Source organism: Nothobranchius furzeri, chromosome 12 (genome assembly GCF_043380555.1).
Source record: "Nothobranchius furzeri strain GRZ-AD chromosome 12, NfurGRZ-RIMD1, whole genome shotgun sequence".
Taxonomy (NCBI): domain Eukaryota; kingdom Metazoa; phylum Chordata; class Actinopteri; order Cyprinodontiformes; family Nothobranchiidae; genus Nothobranchius; species Nothobranchius furzeri.
This window is the reverse complement of record NC_091752.1, coordinates 8,388,070-8,408,599: the sequence shown is the minus strand read 5'-3', so window position 1 is coordinate 8,408,599 and position 20,530 is coordinate 8,388,070. Positions and strand designations below refer to the sequence as shown.

At 43.8% G+C, this 20,530-nt stretch overlaps 1 protein-coding gene across 1 annotated transcript in view; it reads right to left on the bottom strand.

Moving 5' to 3' along the window:
- Window positions 1-20,329, bottom strand: part of fbxw4 (F-box and WD repeat domain containing 4) — a 59,511-nt gene extending 39,182 nt beyond the window's left edge. The window contains exons 1-5 of the mRNA XM_015944056.3: window positions 20,006-20,329; window positions 17,713-17,808; window positions 17,396-17,581; window positions 16,897-17,029; window positions 16,614-16,699 (exon numbers count right to left, since the gene is read on the bottom strand). Of these exons, the coding sequence (XP_015799542.3) occupies window positions 16,614-16,699; window positions 16,897-17,029; window positions 17,396-17,581; window positions 17,713-17,808; window positions 20,006-20,190 (686 nt within the window). The 5' untranslated portion in view covers window positions 20,191-20,329. The remainder of the gene's footprint in view (window positions 1-16,613; window positions 16,700-16,896; window positions 17,030-17,395; window positions 17,582-17,712; window positions 17,809-20,005) is intronic.
- Window positions 20,330-20,530: the final 201 nt, after the last annotated feature.

The window sequence follows — 20,530 nt, the reverse complement described above, 5'->3', positions numbered from 1 at the left end:
GGCTAAAGCATGCTAGGACACACACATGATGATGCTGCATGACAAACGTTTACTAAACTCAAACTGATTTCATTGACTTTGTTCTATTTGGGTTTGTGAAATCTTGTTTTCTAAAGAAGTCAGTATTACTGCTAGCCTATAGCCCTCGGACCAATGACATGAATGCCAGAGAACAGCCAACATCTCTGCTGTGGGAATGTGAAGGCATTTGGCTCTGGTCTCCAGGGGCGGTTTAGCTTTGCCCCATCACCCCATTCCCCCACCTCCCATTAGAAAAAGGGTTGTTAATTTGTTGCGCTTGACCCCGGGCTTTGTGCCTGATGTGTATCTAGTTTGTAAAAAGTGCTTTTATCTGGTTTCTAAATATGTCTGGGCTCACAGGGTTATGATGCTTTTATATTGGTCAGGGAGGGAGACAATAGCCAAAGGGTACAAGTGTTAACCCCCACTCTTCCCCACGCACTCCCTCTCTTCTTCTCTCCTGCACCCCCAGCCTCCTCTCCCTTGCTTCATCTAGCCCTTTGCACACCGATATGCATGGCCAAACGTTAGCATGCACACAAACATACACTTTCTCTCTCACAGACTCACACTGTTATGTGAAGACACACACATGCACACACACGCTTGGGCCCTGTTGTCCCATCTCCACCCCCTGTGGTCCTTTTGGCTTCTGTTTGTGTCTCCTGTGTGTAGGGTCACCAGGACATTCCTCAGCCGGCCCCTTGGCTCTGCTCATCCAGCTGGAACAGACTAGAATCCAACACAATTGTCCGCACCAACAGCGCTATCCTGGTTTTTAGAAATTACACTATTTATTATTTACAACAGCAAGAACTATTTGAAGCAAACACTGGTCATCAACCCACACGAGGTGCATGACATCATTACTGTTATGAGAAAATGCTCTCATTCCCAGCACTGATTGGACATTAGATCATTGAAATCATTGTCCTCATCAGTGACCATTAGCTTGTCTTCATGGTCATGTTCATACACTAGCAGGCCTTTGCAGCAGTGAAAAGACTGTGGTCCACCGTAGAATAAAATAAAAGTAATACATAAATCCACTGGGACTCAAGGGCAAGACTTGTTTGGTTCATGATTAAAATTACAATCAGATGTGTTAGGTTAGGAAAAACACTAATCATTTCACCAAAATTCACAAACTTTTACTGCTAAAATAACAATGTGTTATTATTATAATAACATAATGTTAATATTAAAATGTAGTGTTATAATAATACGTAAATAGCAAAATGGCTTGTATTTATAGAGTGCCTTTTAGAGGCCAAGTACCCCCCAAGGCACTTCACAACACAGCAGTCATTCACGAATTCACCCTAAATCTCTACACCTAAGGACAAAAGACAGCTCCCGCTGACTTATCTGTAATTCTCCACCAGCCTCCCTGTAGCAACAGTTCATCTCCAGTTTTTCTTGGGATGAAGCTACAACTGCACAATATATCGCAAATATGTCGTTATCGCGATATCAGCATGCACAAAGAACAGATAAATATCGTAATGAATGGTCAGCTCAAATGTTTGCTACACATGACGCATTCTGTCAATCAAATGGAAGCACAATGTTTTTTTAACAAATCAAATAGAGCTCTTCACCCATTTGGCCAATCAGGTGGGTTCTCATAGATCAGATGCCCGCCCCAACACTTCATTTTGATGGTTAGCTAATGCCTGAGTTAGCTTTGTTCTGCTCTTTCTGCTGATTCTGCTTTTACCGGGATCCACTGATTGCCTTTTCTTGTTCGTTTTCTTTCGCTTTCCTCACATCTTTTGCTTTTTCCCTTTTTATGACTTTTTTGTCATTTTTTAATTTGTTTGTTTTTGATTATTTCCCTGAGTTAAGTTTTTATTTATCGCTAGTTATATCGTCATCGCAGTATTGATCTGTTATTGCATATCGCAGGTTTTCCTATTATTGTGCAGCCCTATGAAACTATATTGCAGCTCATAAATCCTGACTTCTGACCTACACCTAGCTTTCATCACTCTTTCCCACATCTTCACTGTAAGGCTCCTTAGTTTAATTCCTCTGTAGTCATCACAGTGACGATTAAAAATCGACTCTTATAGTCACCCTATGTTCCTGCTTCTTCTGGAAAAAACTAATTACAAGAGCCGTTTCCACCCTTTCTGGAAGACCTACCACCACCTGTCGCTCTTGGTTCCTATCCTGGATATCAACCCCACCCATCACTTCACCTCTACTCCAGGGATACGCTGCATCAGACCATCTAGTTCACTCTAGAATTTCTGCTTCTGTCCTAGCTCGTGAGGAATGACCACCGACAACATTAATAATTATTCCTTCAACTTTAGGCATCAGACTTATCAGCCTTCTGACACACTTCACCACCTGAAGGTTCTTGACAGACTTGACAAGATAACTCCTACTGCATTTCTCTTTCCATCTACAACATGGAAGAACAACTTAAACCCTTCTCCTTCAAGCTTTGCTACATTTCCACCTGGTCTCCTGAACACATAGTATGTCCACCTTCCTTCTCTGCCTCATGTCCACCAGCTCTCTAGACATAGTTCCAATATTCCAAGTTCCTAGTTAAAGTTCAGCACTCTTGCCTTTCCTCTTCACTCGCTGCCTATATGCACACCTTCCTCCTCTCCTCTGTCAACACTAGCCCCGTTTCCACCGGCACCCTGTAGGTCAACAGCACTGGTTACAATGGAGGTTCACCCTGGCCTTAACCGGCCCAGTATGAAATGCATGTTTGATTTGGCTTAAATTTGAGCACGTGGTCTTAAATCGGAAAAGGGTAGAATGCCTTCCCCAGGTCAGGGATGAGGTTCTGCCCCAAGTGGAGAAGTTTAAGTATCTCGGGATCTTGTTCACGAGTGAGGGAAAGATGGAGCATGAGATCAATAAGCAGATTGGTGCTGCATCTGCAGTGATCCATGCATTGTACCGATCTGTCGTGGTGAAGAGAGAAGGTGAAGCTCTCGATTTACCGGTCGAACTACGTTCCTACCCTCACCTATGGTCATGAGCTTTGGGTAGTGACCGAAAGAACGAGATTGTGGATATAAGCAGCCGAAATGAGTTGTCTCCGCAGGGTGACTGGGCTCTCCCTTAAGCCTGATTCATGCTTCTCCGTCAGCTCCGCAAGGGACAGACACGCACGGACTGACGGAAGCATTTTGCTCTCATACTTCTCCGTCTCCTGGAGAGTGTTGCAAAGCAATTCCCCGCCAGGACAACAGAGGGCGTAGCGCTGTTCTGTGGTATCCTGTCATGTATCCGGTCCAAGATAGTGTGTTTATATTGTGGTTTTTTTTTTTTTTTTGTATATAAGAGACTTTTAACACGGACATATTTGTCTCTATTCCTCCTCCACCTCTTCATGCACTCGCCACCTCTAAACCCACGTTTTCTGTCATTTCCGTCCACAAATAAAACGCTTGCTGCAGATCTTTTCACTCCTCCAGTCACGGGGAATTAAACGTTCATGTTTTTAGAGTTTTTTCGTGAGGTATTCTTCAAGCTGCTCCGTGTCTGCCGCTAGTTATCCTCGGCTCTCTTTATGTTTTTGAGGGCACAATGGCAGCGCTGTAGACAACAGCGGCGTCCTGACCAATCATAAGCTTGCGTTGTCCATCTCGACGGACGGATGTTTAGAAAAGAGAGCTCGACTCCGTCCGTCCTTGCAGAGCTCTCCAGCAGGACCGCAAGGACGTTGCGTGTCTCCGCACTGACGCAGACGGAGAAGCATGAATCAGGCTTTAGAGATAGGGTGAGAAGCTCGGTCATCCGGGAGGGGCTCGGAGTAGACCCGCTGCTCCTCCACATCGAGAGGAGCTAGTTGAGGTGGCTCGGGCATCTGGTTAAGATGCCTCCTGGATGCCTCCCCTGGTGAGGTTTTCTGGGCACGTCCAACCGGAAAGGAGGCCTAAAGGGAGACCCAGGACACGGTGGAGGGACTATGTCTCTCAGTTGGCCAGGGAACGCCTTGGGGTTCCCCCAGAGGAGCTGGCCAAATTGGCTGGGTCGAGGGAAGTCTAGGTTTCTCAACTTAGGCTACTGGACCCCGCGACCCGACCCCAGATAAGTGGAAGAAAATGGATGGATGTATTTGGTTTTATGTCGAATGCCCTTCCAGACACAACCCTATGCATTTACCCGGACTTGGGACCGGCACAAGGAATCGACTTGCGATCATCATTAAGTCTTGCCAGACTTGTGGCAACATTTAAAACTCTGAACACAGATAAACAAGTCATTTCCTTCCAACTTGAAGAAATGTATGCTGTAAAACTGCCCACCCTTGGATTTATATTAATGCAGACTCATTAAACTGACTCCAAGGTTTCCAGGAAACAAGGACTTCAGGTAGGGCAAAGACAAGAAGACACAAGATCAAGGTGGAACAGTTTAATCTCTTACTTCACTCACATTTTAGGTTTGGAGAAGTTGGCTGTGTCTCAATACCTGCCAGACCGTGACCAGCACCAGCCGCCATCTTGAAATCTTGTGCATGTCAGTAAAAGTGTTCTCTGTGCTGTGTGTGCGCAATAGGGACAAAAAGCGTGACTGACGAGTTTTAAATTGGGATCCACAGAAGCTAAGCTCCAGTGATCACAGACCTTTACTTCTTCTCAAAATGTGGTGGGAGTGACGCTCATTAGAATAAGGTGATGGATGAACAACGCTGCCATCAGTCCCCAACACACTCCCACGCTATAAAAGCTTGGATCAAAGCACCCTGAGAGCTCCAGACGTACAAATGATTGTTAAATTAAAATGTGAAGTCTGGACCAGCTAACTTTACACGCAAATAGATGAATGAAAGTTAAAGCTACAGAGAGAACTTTGGAACACAAGAATCTTTGATGTTAGCCGGGAGCATAAAATGGAAAATCTTTAATAAAACTATACAGAATTATTGTTATTAAAACGCCAAGCGTTCCTGGTTATTTGTCAGATGAGAAGCTTTTTTTTAATCTCTGAGAAAAGCCCTGATCTGGAAAATTATTATATTATTGTGGCAGAAATGAAAAGCAAAAAAGTGGCTTTATGAAGTTGTTTCTTGTGTTCTGCTTGCTTAGTATGAGGATTACTGTATAGTCACTGACACTAGTCAGTGACTTGATGCAATTTGCTGGGTTCCTTATATAGGAAACATTATTTCTGATTGGCTTAATGAACTGTGAAATGGAATGTTTATTATGTGAAGTGCCTTGAGACGACTCTTGTCGTGATTTGGTGCTATATAAATAAACTTGACTTGACTTGTGTTTAACAGACGTCAACAGATGCCGTCCCAGCCGTTTTCATTCTGTTGGTTTTGAGACTAGACCCAAGTGCTGCAGCAACCTTTACTTTTGACCAGCAACAGGAATACTACTGTGTTCTGTGTTCATGATTCAGATTGATTCAGACCATGGATTTCTGTGGATGTACTTTACAAATAAATAAATAAATGAAATGCTCTTTTGTTAATCTCCAGTAACAAGGAAATAAAAGAAAACATTGGGGGCTTCATTTATAAAGCTTGCTTGAGCACCAAACGGGGTCTGAAAATTGCTTCAGTCATTTTTGATGCAAAACATTGTAAGCACATTTTGGAGATGGGAAAACTGACACACACACACACACACACACACACACACACACACACACACACACACACACACACACAGAGTCAAATTACTGACCGGTGCATTAACTGTCTGATGTGTGCCACATCGCGTCCATTGTTAACCGAGCGATAAACTTTAATGGCTTCTTTTAGCTGCGACCACATCACTACCGACCTTCTGCAAAAGACGGCACATGACTACCTTCACCCATGGTGCCGTTGGGGCAAATTTCCCATGTTGGATCACATTCACAAACCGAGACCACCTCCTCCAGCTGGTCTATGTTCGGTTCTGCCGAGGCTCCTCTGTTCACACCTGCTCAGAGGAGCGCAAACAAGCAGGAGAAGAATGGATGGGTTCAAACAAACTAAACATGCAGGTGTGGAAATCTCTTGGTTCTGCAGAATAAAATAAAGAAATATTTCACCTGTAAAATCAGGCTCAGCTGCTGTCGAATAACTATGAATGTAAATCTTCTGATAACAGGTGAATTCAGGCTAATTGTTTCGATCAGATGTCTGCTGAGGAACCTTTTTGATAAAAACTACTTTGATCAGGAGTTTATAGACTAGTGCAGGGCTGTTCATTTCTGGTCCTAGAAGGCTGGTATCCAGCATGTTTTAGTGGTTTCTCTGCTCCAACACTTGATTCAGTGGTTGGACACCTGTGCAGCAGCTCATCAGGCTCTGCAGAAGCCTGTTAATCACCTGCTGATAGACATCAGGTGTGACGAAGCAGGTTAAAACCAAAATGTGCTGAAAAGCCCTGGACTAGTGGATCTCAACAGGGTGTAATTGCAGTGATACAAATTTGCAAACAAGCTAGGTTTTGCACGCAAACACAGTTACAGAACACTCCCTCCCCTAGGACATGTTCCATGAGATGCTTCTGCCGGAACCAGAAACCCACGATGCCGGACAAAACGAGGTAGCACTAAACACCAGTGCGGCGGTTCAGTGAGACCGAAAACCGGATGGTCCGATAGTTGGTGTTGGTCCAACACGTGTTATTGGCGGAGGTTTATAGACAAATGCGAGAGAACCACACTATTAATTTTTGTGTTTTTTTCCACAATATATTGATAGGTATACTATGTTAGAATAATGTTAACTCATTCTCTGCCAATGACAACTAAAGTCGTCATGTGCATGTTTTTACTGTGTGGGCGTCGGACAAGCCCCCGCACCGTGAGAACAAACATCTCAGCTCTAAAGCTGATCTTCATCCGCGTACGTCACACGTCACGTGATGAGGAAGCAGAACATCCATGTGTTAGGAGATCGTTTTGGGCCGCTGCTGTAAAAAAAAAAAAAAAGTGAGGCGCGAACCGGAAAAGTTTCTGCTGATCACAATTCAACAACGCATTATGAAAGAACGGATAACGCTCGAAACGCGCGGATTCTTCCTGATGTAAGAGGTGAGTCTCCGCTTTGTTTTGGTTGTTTTGGTGTTGGCATCATCCTAGCGAGCAACATTCTGTCACTCTTAAGTGAAAACTGTGAGAAACGCTGGCAGCGAATAAGAGGCATAAAAAAGTTTTAACCCTTTGATGCATGAATTATGGAATCTCCAACCATGATTTTTTAAACATTTTTTTTCATTCATCTTTAGGTGTGAATGAAACAAATTTCAACAAATATTTTTTGTAATATTTTGTTAATTTACAAGTAATTTATTACATGTCCATCTCAGTGGACAGCGTGCATTCTGAACATGAAATATGTTGGCTTGACTTACCGAAGTCCAAATGGAGGGGCTCACATGCCATAAAGTCTTCAACAGCTGTGCTTAATAGCAAAAATAAATAAATAACAATTTTGAGTAGCTGTCCACTGTAGTGACCATTATGCATCTAATTTGTTATCCAAATTTGCCGTTGCAGCTTTAACAGCGGATTAAAAAGCACGATGTCCGCCACAGAAAGGGAACCTGAGCAGAATGATATTGCATGTTCACCTGAGGATCACAGGTATAAACCCGCTGTGCAGAACCAAGAACCCGCAGAGTTCTGCTTCAGGAGGGTCCAGAAACTACTGAGTCCATTCCTGAGTTGTTTCCTAGTGAAGCAAGGCCCAGAGAACACCTGTATGAGAACGTGTAATGAGATGTTTGTGCTTGTTAGTGGTGTGATTGTGCATGCATGTGCAAGATTCTTCTCTCACTCTGTGTTTATGTGTGTAGAAAGTGTGTTGTATCTGCAAGGTGTGCGTCTCTGGGGGAATGTCCGCCTGTAATGTTTGTCTGCATGAAGCTATCTGTGTGCATAAGGAATGTCAGCCATGAGTGTGTGAGAATGTGTGTGTAATGAGGGGGTTCGGAGGGAGCTGTGATTATTCTCGCCTCCTGCGGTGCAGGCCCTTTGGCTCTGTGGGCCCCAGGGAAAGCGCCCTATATTTAGCGTGTGGGAACACACATTCTGCCCCCTTATCGCTGCATTGTTGCAGCTTCGCTCTTTTCTTCTTCTTTTTTTTTTTTTTAACTAATTGAATTCTTGACTCCTGAACCGCAGGGACTGCTCGGAGAGACCAAAGAGAAAGACGTGAATTTCAGCCTTTTTCCTGTGGCTGAGTGGAGCAGGGGGTGGGTGTGGGGGTGAAGCTGGAGTGTGTGAGGTTGGCTGCCAGTGGTGTGTTAGTGGGAGTGTAATCAGGAAAGGGTTGCTCAGGCTGGCTGGGTGGCTACAGTGGCGTCACCCTGTACTTATTGGAGGTCAAAGGTCGTCATCCCCTGGTGTTTGTGAAAACGTGTGAATTGGAGGTAGTTTATCCGACAATCCTTTTCTTGTTTGGAAATTGTTCAAAGGCATTTTGGCCCGTGTGACATCTTTGTAGCTGTGCCTGAGGAATTCCCGACAGAATCAGAGCTCCGTCCGTCCTTTCGTTCTCCACCGCCACCCGTCTTTCCCTGCACCCCCTCCACAAAGGTCCAGGCCAGCATATGCCATCAGAAAGTGAGCTGATAGCATCAACATAATAGGCGTGTTTCCACTATCGGAACTTCAGGGAAACTTTACAGGAACTTCACGGCATGCACTTGTCTCCACCTCACCGGACCAGGCAAACTGAGCACAGTTGGGTTATTCTGCATACTCAAGTGCTGGGTTATGAAATGTTTATGAGTTAGGAGTTATTTTTGGATATTTTGGGTTGTTTTTGTGCAACCCATGTACTTGGACAAAATCCATTCATCCGTTGACTGCACTTGGGTTGTTAATACGTCCATCACGTTGGCTCTCCTGTTCTCAACTACCAACGTCCACACTGTGAGAACCTGACCGATAATCCTTGTGCAAAGCAAATTGATTATTATAGTTTTGCAATTACCATATTTCTAACTTTACATTGTCCTTGTTGCATTAGTCATTAAAATAATATCCATATCGGGGCTGACTGTCATGTCCCATGTCCAGTTTCCCCCCACTCCCAGTTGCCCTCGTGCTCAGCGCCTCCTTGGATTCATATTTTCAACCATCACATTCATCCCCAGCCACAGTTCCTTCTTGCTACTCCTTTGCCCCAATCTTTCATTGTTTCCCCCCTTTCATAGATTTCCTATTTGGTTTCTTTAGTTTATTTCCTGTTCATGGTTTAGCTATTTCTCCCAGTCTTTTAGTTCAGTTGTATTTATGTTTTCATTTTATTGTGTGCTGTATCCATAGTTAAGCCTCATGTTTGGCTTTTGCCCTTAGTGATCCTTCTCCGTTCAGTTTCTATCAATCAGATTTTATTTATAAAGCGCTTTTCAAGCAAAGTGCTTTACAGAATTAAAATGACCCCAAACTTCCATAACAGTTTAAAAACACTAACAGACATATGCGCGCGCACACACACACACACACACACACACACACACACACACACACACACACACACACACACACACACACACACACACACATCAGTAAAAATGTATATTCGGCTGAGTCCAGATGAGCCAAGTAAGGTAAGGCAAGGAAACGCCATCAGAGGAGCCGTCTGCCCCAGCAGCATCAGGTCTTCCACACTAAGCCCCCTTCAGACAGGCCATGAAAAACGGAAATGTTCCGGACTCTGTCCGTAAGACCTTTGTGTCTGAATACAAACATCCGGATAACGTGTTCCGGAATTTAACCGGACGAAGCCCCTAGTAACAGGTCCGGAATTATTACGGACAGGGTGGCTGCTTCAGACTGGTGAGGTAGAGTTCCAGACAAGGGGGAGGAGGAGGGGACCGGGGGACGCTGTGCACACCTAGATAGCTCGCTCCTGTAGCATGCGGCGAACCACGGCAGCTCGCCTCCTATGGTACCGCCTAGACGCGCGACGGAGCGCTTCACACCGCTTCAGTGATTCCTTTAACCATTGAGCTTCATCATCCAGGTCTCTAATGCATCTTCGTGTGCGCAGAATTATGCTTAAGCGCCTCGTGATTTTTATCTTGAGAGGCGCTATAGAAATGATATTTTCTTCTTCTTCTTAACATGGGTCCGATTACCCCCCCGACTTAAAGACATGAAAGTTCTCTGCGGCCCTGAGGTCCTCCGGCAGATCGTTCCAGAGGCGAGGGCCGTAACACTGGAAGGACGCCTCCCTGTAAGTGTGTGTCCTGACTTCAGGGATGACCGGGAGACACCTGCCAGAGGAGCGCAGAGGCTGTGAGGGTTCATATGGTAAAAACAGTTCTGAGGGATAAGAAGGCCCCAGACCATTAAGACACTTAAAAACCATTAGAAGAACCTTAAAATTGATCCTGAAACATACAGGGAGCCAATGCAATGATTCTAAAACTGGTGTAATGTGCTCCCGCCTCCTGGTCTTCATCAGGACACGTGCTGCTGAATTTTGTAGAAGTTATAAACGTGAGATGCTCTTTTTGGGAAGAGCAGAAAGCGGGGCATTACAGTAGTCCATTCTACTGGTGATAAAAGCACGCATCAGCATCTCCGTATTGGCCCGAGAGAATAGGGCGGACTCTGGCGATGTTCTTTAGATGATAAAAACCTATTTTTGTGATGTTTTAATGTGCGAGATCAGCTTAGAGTCAGAAATCACACCCAGGTTCTTCACGGGTTCTGAAGGATTAGACAGAGATTGTAGTTTTGGTAAAAGTTTCTCTCTCTGGGCCTCAGGACCAATGACTAAAACTTCAGTTTTGTCCTGGTTGAGCTGTTTCTCCTTCAGCATTTAGTTATTATATCGTCTTAATTTAGTTACTGTGTTTTATTGTCACCTTGTTTGTTATGTTTTCTCTGTGTTCCTTATCTCATTCAATATTGTGGTTCTTCACTATACACAGAGTGAACAGAGCTTGTTTGTTGCTGACATGTTTCGGCTCTCACATTAGCCCTCGTCAAAGCTTCGCCAATGTTGATGGCGTCTCTTCTGATAAACGGAGGTGGAAGTGCCAGAGCAAAGAAGAAAAAATAAATAAGGATTAAAAAAAAGCAAAAAAACCTGTAAGTGGCAGCAGCAAAGTCCAACTCGATCCCTATCACACAGACAATTAAGTTAAATTAGGACTTATTGGTGTTATCAAGAAACCAAAGTAACCCAAACAGGATTTATCCCAAATCTGTATTCATAGCTGTTCTAACGGGACAGCCTCGGTCATTCGTTCAGGTATCAAAGCGACTACTCCCTACTGCGCACTTTTCCACAACAAGCTCACAAAGCAGGCATGAAGTGCAGCTGCTCATGATGGAGAGTAATAAAGATGCAAAATAAAGTCTCAGTGAGAAAATAAACAAGGTCACCAAAGTGCTCCGTTCCTTTCTAGCTGACTTCTGCTTAAGAGGGGAGCGTGGTTGTCCACGGCTAGCCTTGGCATTTGACCGAAGCCACAACAACCCACATTAGACCTTGAGATTATTTCCAGCAGAGCGACAGGTAGACCAGATGGAAACAGACGTGGGATGAAGTTTACGTGTGTGACAGATGGTGTGTTAGGTCTCTACCTTGTTAAAAATGATTTTCCATCTGCAGAACAATTAACTGCATCGAATTAAAGCACAAAAACTGTCACCAGAGCAAAGAGAGAGCAGATCAGTGACGTGATCGGTTAGAGTTACAAAGGAATAGCACCAAGGGCCAAGGACTGAAATCCCCCGAGAGAAAGAATGAGTTTATCTACAACGATAACAGATCTGATCTGAGTCGGAGAACTCTAAAGTGCTTTACACTAAAGTCAATCATTCACCCATTCACACGCCGCTGGTGGTAAGCTACATCATAGCCACAGCTGCACAATGACAGGGGTGCGGCTACCGTACACAGAAGTTGCCAGTCCCTCCAACCACCTGCAGGCAGTGAGATGAAGTGACTTGCCCAAGGACACAACTTACACAGACAGAGCCTGGGTATGAACCGGCAACCCACCAGTTACAGAGCAAACTCCTAATCCCCGAGCCACCATCACCCCAAAACAGGAACAGTTCAAAAGCTGGCTTAAAGCACGAACTCAAGCACAACATCTGATGGTCCAAACACTTTTTACCGGGCATTTGCTTTTGCGATGGCTTGATGTAGACTGACACTGAAACTAATTCTTCAGCTGGGAATGGGGGTGGGTACCTAAGCCTGGTATCTCTTTAGTGTCACCTGAAAATATTTGGTAGGGACTTGCAATGAAAAAACATCTTTTTCAGAGCAAACTGTTGGTGCCTTCCAAATAAAACGTCCCTGTTAATGAGCCGCACTGGTCCGTACCTTCCACTGTTGCACATCACAAGACTGGGGGGGCGCGGCTCTCTCACTCACAAATACAAGTCTCAGAGTTTACAGACTGAGGCCCTGTCCACACGTAGCCGGGGATCTGCCAAAATGTAGATATTTTTCTACGTTTTGGCCTGTCATCCACACGAAAACGGAGTTTTTTCACACGAAAACGGATCTTTTTAAAAACTCCGGCCAAAGTGAAGATCTGTGTTTTCTCCGTTTTGGGTGTCTGCATGTGGACGGACAAAGCCGGAGTTTTAAGGTCCGCAACGTCACTTTCCGCGACAAAAACATGCTGACATCACGTGTGCGACCTGTGTTTACACTAGCCGGCATCATGGATGCCCTCAGAGCTGCGCTCTGTCACTACCCGATCCATTAATTGTCCAAGCGCTTTCTGCTTGTTTGTTTTTGCAAGCGGAATTACTGCTCCTTGCGGAAGACCACAGACGAAGGACGAGGTTAAGAACGGGGGAAGTACTGCCGCCTACAGGTCTGGCATGTCCTTAACAACGTATTTATCCGGGTACGTGTGGACAGAGTTTGTTTTTAAAACGCGGTGGTGTGGATGCAAGTTTTTGGAGGGGCGGATATTCGTTTTCAAAAAACCCCGGCTACGTGTGGACTAGGCCTAAGAACCCACAGATTCTGTCAATAGTGTTTCTGAACAGAGCTGATGGAGCCCATGTGGAGTACAAACCGCACCAAGAACAGTTGTGACATTCTGCTGGCAACTCTTTGGCACGGGGACTGAAACGCCCTAACAGAGGGCTAACGAGTGTCCTGTGCGTTTCCCACAGGGACACAGTCATGAGACTTCAGACCCAAACCAGAAACATATGTGGAGAGTTAGGGTTAGGGTTCCTCAAGCTTCTTTCTACAGTTGTCTTTTCCACTCCTTATCTCTCTCTTCAACTCCTGGGTTCTCCTCATTTCTTCCATCGCTCCTCACCCAAAAGCTCCTTTTGTGGTCTAGCAGAGTCCTCAGGTCCAGACTGAGTCATGGATCATTGCTAGAACAACACCGTATCACCTGGTGGGTACGGTGTAATACACGATGTAGCTATCAGACTTCTGGACAGATGTGGAGGTAAAACAGCCCACTGACTCTAACCCTGGCATCAAAAAGTAGGTTTAATGGGTTCATCAGTGAGTTTACACCTGGTTTCCAGATGAATTTTAATTAACCAGACCACTGGTCACTGACAGGTAGGGAGCAGGTGTCCATCATGAGCAGCCAGTGGGCTGAGGCACAATCTACGCTTTCCACCTTTAAAAAGTCAGTGATGAAAGTGAATAACCTGCCTGTGGCTCTTTGATCCATCTGGGAGGCTCTCTGAGGCCTGACCAAGGCGTGCACACACGCACACACACACACACACACACCCTTTTCACAGCAGATGTAAAAAACTAAAGTAAATAAAACTCATATCTGATTCCTTCTCTAAAGAGGAGGCTAAAGGGATCTGAGGCTGGGCTTTAATGTGTTTCCTGGTAACTTTTCTCCACCTTTGCTGTATCCCCTTTAAACTCTATTTTTTTAACGGTTTGTGTTACAATAAATGAATTCGTGTAACACCAAAAACACCCACAGATTTCCCACACAAAGAGAACAGGTCTAATAATTAACTTTAGGAGATTTTTTTTTATTAATGTGAAGTGGTTTCAAAGTGTTTAAATGCGAAAAGGCACAAACCAGAAGTCAACATTTTCATATTTACGAGAAAATAAACACCTGCTGTGCTGCCAGTTTCCCCATCTCCATAATGTGCTTATGGCAGGACCAGAGTTTGATTCATGTTGCCACATTTTGCCATCAAGTTTTTTTTTATAAATCACAAAGTTCGTGTAGGAAAAGACGAACGCAACCTTTGGACCCCATTTTGAAGTCAACGCTGAGGGATGGAGACACCTTCATGAAATGAGATCCTGAATTCCTACTAGTGCACTTGATATCATGAATATCCTTAAATGTACAATTTACAAGTTCGTATATTTCTTTTCAATTTTTATTCGTAAAAATATTATTTGGACAAGGATAAATTATATTATTGCTATGTAGAACAGGAGTTACAAATATGTGTTGTTGATTAAATGTAAAAAAAGGTTGCCATACAAGCTTGTTGTAGAAAAATACAGAGAATTGGTGGAACATTACCAAATGACCCCTTGTTCACTGGATTGTTCTAATATTACTGCTGAACCCCTTCAGTCACTAACGTAATCGGACCCAGGTGGAGTTTATTTGTCTGCGTGATGATGTCAGAGACGATGACGATAAGGTGGGGTGATGCAACTTTTTTTCTGCAAGTTCTAAAGACAGGCGGAGACATCGTCCTGAATTTCTCCTTTAGCAGCTTTGGGACTCTAAAACATTCCCATTCATGAGAATTCAAGCGCTTTCTGGGTGGAAACGGAGCAGTCCCAACGGTTGATGCCGCTGTTTCTGTTTCTGCTGCATGTATCCAATCCAGTAGGGCTGAACGATCTCTCGTTTTTGGACCGAAATAGCGATTTCAAACAGCACGATCACGTGGCCGTCAAAGCTGCGGTTTTAGTGGTTTTGACTGATCCAGGATCAGTTGTGTAACTTTTTTTACATCCAGTGTCGGTACAGGATCTGCTCGGGTGCAGGAACGGCTCGGGACCCTTCAACAGCCGATGACGTCAAAGTAGTTGATTGGCTGAACATGAAGCTTACGGAAGTGACGTTATCACGTTCTGATTTTGATTGGTCAGAACAAATTTGCAGTCGTAGTCTTAGCGGTTGTAGTCCTGTAGTCCAAAAATCAACACTTATTGGAGAAAATATGTTTGAATTTCTAAAGGAAATGTAAAATATAAGCAAATGATAAACGGTGACCCTCAAAAGCTCTTGATGTTGATGAAATGGGGCAAAATAAAATATAAGAACTTTATTGAAAGACACCAAGCAATATTTAGAGTCAAAGAATGTATTTAGATAACAGCTAAGGAAATATACAGACGAACTCCACATTAATACAAACAGATGTGGCTTCACATATAAGAACTGTTCTATTTTTTGTCAGTCCGATGTTGGTTTTAGGCAGTTTCACATTCTTTACAAAACAAAGATAAGATGGTGTTTTATTAACAAATTATAATCATAAAGAAAACATTTAGGTGTTAACAAACAAGAATTTATTAACAAAACTGCTGATGTCTTTCCAAAACGTGTGTGTGAAAGCCGAGTAGAGTTGCAGTCATGTGACGTCATCGGCAGTCGAAGGACCCCGAGCCGATCCTGTACCGACACCGGGATTTCCCCCGTGTTATGGCGGCGGCAAAAGCCAGCGCGGGAGAGGGGGGAGGGGTGTACCGTCCAGAACCGATAGTAATGCACCGTAGGTGAGCCCGGTACAGAGAGAGAGAGAGAACGTAGTTGAGTAGGGGGGGGGGGGAGGGAGAGAGAGAGAGTTCTGGCTGATTTCTAAAGCTTGGTTTACACTTCATCAGCGTGACTGCGGAGTCGCACACTTTAGTTGACTTGAAAGCTCAACTTCTGTTTTAAAATGGTTTGAATGTTTCTGACGGCACACGTTAGTCCAAACAAGCTAAGGTCTCAGAATGCGTGCGTCTCTCACGGAGCTGACGCTTTAGGGAGGAAAAACTAGACGTGCCGCGGTAAAGCAGGAAAACTGTGCATTTGTTATTTAATACATTTAAAAGCTGTTTCTACCTACAGATTTCCCCCATGCATGTTTGGAGCAGAACGTGTTTTAAAAAGCTCTCTAGATAAAAATCACAAGTTGCTTCACAAACACATTAAAAATAAACAAAAAGATAATAATGGGAGAAAATTAATTTTAACTGTTTTTATTGTAAATATTAATGTGAATGGTTTGCTGTACTAGATTAGAATCTAGACCATCTCTTCACTTAATCTACAGGATGGCTTGGCAGGCTAGTGTTGGACCTTTGTTTGCAGAAAATCGTGAATTGACCCGAAATCGCAATTTCTGCTAGAAAAATTGCAATTCAATCGTTTCCTAAAATCGTTCAGCCCTACCATCCAGTTTCGCTTTCCTTGTTGTTCGGGTTGCGCTGTTGTCTTTTTATTATTTGCGATGTTGGAGAAGTCGTTTGGGTGGGTTAACTGCCACGGTTAACACTGCGGTTAAGTCAAACTGGTTAATCCCTGCAACCCTACTCACAAGGAATTAATTTATACTAGAGACCACTGCAATTGCTGAGCTTGGTCTTTAAACATGATTTATGCTCTGATGATGAAGACTAGGAGACTTTAGTCTTGGCTAACCAAGGATCCAGAGAAAGGCCTTACCTTAACGTGGGACTAATGGCAACAGACCACACTCTGTCAAACATGGCTATGGTCGCTCGAGGAGAGTAGGAAGATAACGTCCAAACCTAAAAAGCAGATTGTTATCAGTCACAATATTTCATAACCTATGAAAATAACAGCTGATTTAGAGAAAAGGTCCATATCTCAGGCTTTATTATCAGAATATGGGGGAAATGGTTTGGTTTGTTTTCTTATAGCTTTTTTATTTTTAACCAAACACTGATTATAAACGACCACATGACCAAATAGAGTGTGTTATTACCCGGGCCGTTCTGTCTCTGGAGCCACTGATGATGAGTCCATCCTTAGAGTCCAGACAGTTAACCTCCTGGCTGTGTCCCGACAACCTCAGAGACACGCCACCTCTCCTGCTGTGGACCAGGATGTTGCCATCACTGACAAAAACAACGGAGAGATCGTTTCAGCTTCGTAGTTGTAACAAGTCAGGGGTAACAGCACAGCACTGGGGTGAGACCAACAACTGCGTCAACAGTATCTCACTGGGATGGCACTGCTGGTAACTAGCTGGAATGGGAAAATGGGAGATTCCCACCTTTGGGTGAGGGGAGAGGTTCGATCAAGAGTGGAGGAGCGTAGGAGTGAGGAAAGGAGGCGGATCGAGGGAAACCCAACTTTAGCCAACCCCTCTGTAATAGCATGTTTCTCCATGCGTGCATAGGTCTTCTCCGATATGTGTTACATGAAACATCTGATCATTTCTGTTGTGTACGACCAAAGAGACAAACTCAGGTGTGAGCTACCTTCCTGCGCTGATCAGGTGAGAGTCTGAGAGAACGAAACGGCAAACATCCCCCTGGTGGCCGGAGTAGATTTCAGATGGGCTTCGCCGAAGCTTCTTAGAGTCCCGGTCCAGATGATATCCTCGGATGTGAGCAGCCTGAGATATATACAGCACATCCATGTCCAGCTGTAGCCATGGCAACAGTCTAAAAGCAAGAGGCACTGGGATTACTCAAAGGAAAACTTCTTGGAAAGCTTCTGAGAGTACCCAGAATTCTTGTTTTTACACTTTTAATGGTGGCGGATTAGATCCTAAAAACGTTGAAGACTCACATACTTGGTTTTCCATTTGAGAGGAAGCGAACTTTTGCAGACTCCATTAAACCAGTTTTGAGCGATCCTCACCCTCTCCTTCAGAGGAATATCAGGATATCTGCAGCGACAACATGCAAGCATCACTTTGACTTCCGTAAGGAGTCGAGGATCTGCTTCTACTCGCAGCAATCCTAATATGATGGTTATCCTACAATGATCTAAATAATGAAAATGCAGTTTTTCAGGTTGTAAATGGATCTAATGAAGCCGGTGAACAGCAATGACATCAGAAGAGCAACAAGAAAAACTTATCATGTTTCACGTGTTTGGTGAAAGCCTGACTGGCCGCCTTCTTCCATGGATCATGTCTCCATGGGATGAGAAACACGGTTAAATGTGTGGGTAAAACCCTAAAAATGAGCCCAAGTCCCTTAGCTCTGGGCCTACTGTCTTGCATGTTTTCCAAGTCCCTGCTTCAGCACACCTGATTTACATTGCCTCCTCAGGAGGACATCAAGTGCTGCAGGGAAACTGGTGTTTGAAAAGGCAACAAGAAAAACATGCAGTACAGAGCCTTGGAGCACCTGGGTTGTTGAACACTGCCTTAGCATCATTCTCCTGTTGGTGGTTTCAGAGTGAAAAGTAGAAGTCATGATGAAGGCTGCGTTTCTGATGCTCAAGGAGAGATAACGCAGACTTGAAGCTGATTTAGGGTCAGGGATAGTCCCCCTGCTGCTGGATGCTTGCGTGCTTTTGCAACAGGAAGCAGCAGCTGAGACGGAGAAGCTGCTCTATCCAGACTGGTTTGGCTGGTAGAGTAGGTGCTGCTGATCCAAACAGAGCTACGGAGGTCCTGTAGGTGCTGTAGCATCATGTCCGTCTTAGCTTTGATGACAGAAATGTTTTCATACACGGGTATTACAAGTCCAACGTGTCACTTCTGTTGATTTTTCTACCAGGTAACTACAATGCTGCTGCTCAGACGATACTGGAGGTATCAAACATCTGACAATGGTATGCTGGCCAGAACTTCACAAGACTTCCATCACCTCAGCTACAAATGTCACCATGCTTTACTAGATGGGCCTGATCTGGTTACAGCCTCTAAAGCTCATATCTGTTTGACTCTGATTCCTCTTAGAAAACCAGAAACGAGTCATCATGCTATGATTAGTGATGTGACATTCACAAATGAATCAAATCTGTTGAACGACTCTTTACTGTGAATGATGAGAATGGACAATGGGTTCGGTGAATTTGGAAATATTTGCTGCCCAAGTTATTATGGGAAACAGAATATTTCAAGGGAACAGAATTTCTCACAACACCGGGTCCATGTAGAGAATCTTTCACTTTTTCTATCGATAATGCCCCCACCTACCCCACGGAGATCGCTTTGCTCCATCCAAAAGAGCCAGTCTTTTGAACGGCTCTTTGAGGTGAATGGCTGGCTCCCGAATGAACGGCTCGGAAGAGCTTCCACATCAGAGCTACAGCTTCACACAGGAAGTGACCCTAGCACATCAGCTGGTTCTGTTCCCCTTAGAAGGCCCAGAATCATTTTATACAAATATTTTGGTTAGATTTTCATGCCTGGCTTTGTTCTAGTGGGATTCAAATTGCCCCATTTACCTTAAATAGGATAATGTTTGGAGTGTTTTTGAAAGAAAAGAAAGTTAATTATGGTGTTAATGCGTTATTAATTTTGTGCAAACAATTTATACATAAATGTCGATTTTTTAAGACCAAACCAACACTAGCCTATTGGAAAAACGACTCAAAATTATTAGTTAAATCTTTGAATTTAGTTTAAAAGAAAAAAGGCAGATTTTTTATTTCCTTTGTAGAAGATTTTAAGTTAGTAAGTTAATAATCTGTTAATTATGTGACTCCATCTTTAGATTTTCTTTTTTTTCATATACGTGAAAATGTTTAATATGTAAGCAATGATTATCTTTTGAATATATAATGTAAGGTGCATTTTGTTTGTATATCTTCTCTAATTAAAAAAAAGGCCCAGAATCATCACGAACTCTAGCTCAGCAGACCCAGCTGCTCTGATGTCTGAAAAACTTTTCATCCTTTGGATTTTTAAAATAAAAACACAGAAAACAAAACTTATTCTCACCAGTAAACAAACAGCATTGGTAAATAACTTCCGGTCAAAAATTAAGACATTATAAACTTCCTGGTTTTTATTCTGCTGTTATACTGAGTTTATTATAATGAGCACTGAGGTGAGTTCTGTGCCTGCAGACAAAACTCAGGCAAACTGTCTGTCACGTGATCAACGAGCGTCAGCTGTTTTGTCTTACATGTCCGTCCCGTTCCGCGTAATTCCGGTGTTTAAACATTCTTTAGCTAACTTCTTCCACACCGCGTCTCGGTTTACAAAGCCATGGAGACTCTTGCTGACTTGAGAAAGGCGACCGAGGTCTTTAGCGCCCAAATACAGCAGAACCTGGTAAAGGACGTCCTCCGGGAGCTGCGTCAGCAGCATGGTGCCGGTTCCGCTCGGTGCGGGAGTCCCGGTGCTGGTTTGGCTCGCGGCGGGAGAGTGTAAATAGCGGTAATAACCGGAATAAACAACGATCCATGCTTTAGAGCAACAGGATGCAAATATTGGAAGAGTCTACTGCTGATGACGTCAAAATTAAGCGTCGTTACTTCTGAACCTGTTGCGTGTGACGTAGTTTCCCGGATGCTTTTCAAAAAATGTATTTTATTTTAATTAACACTACTTCTTTATTGAAGTCTTCAGCTAGAAAAAGTTTTACTTGATGTTGTTCAATTTTTTTTACAGAATTTGTTTCCGATTTCTCTGATTTTAAAAGCCAGCA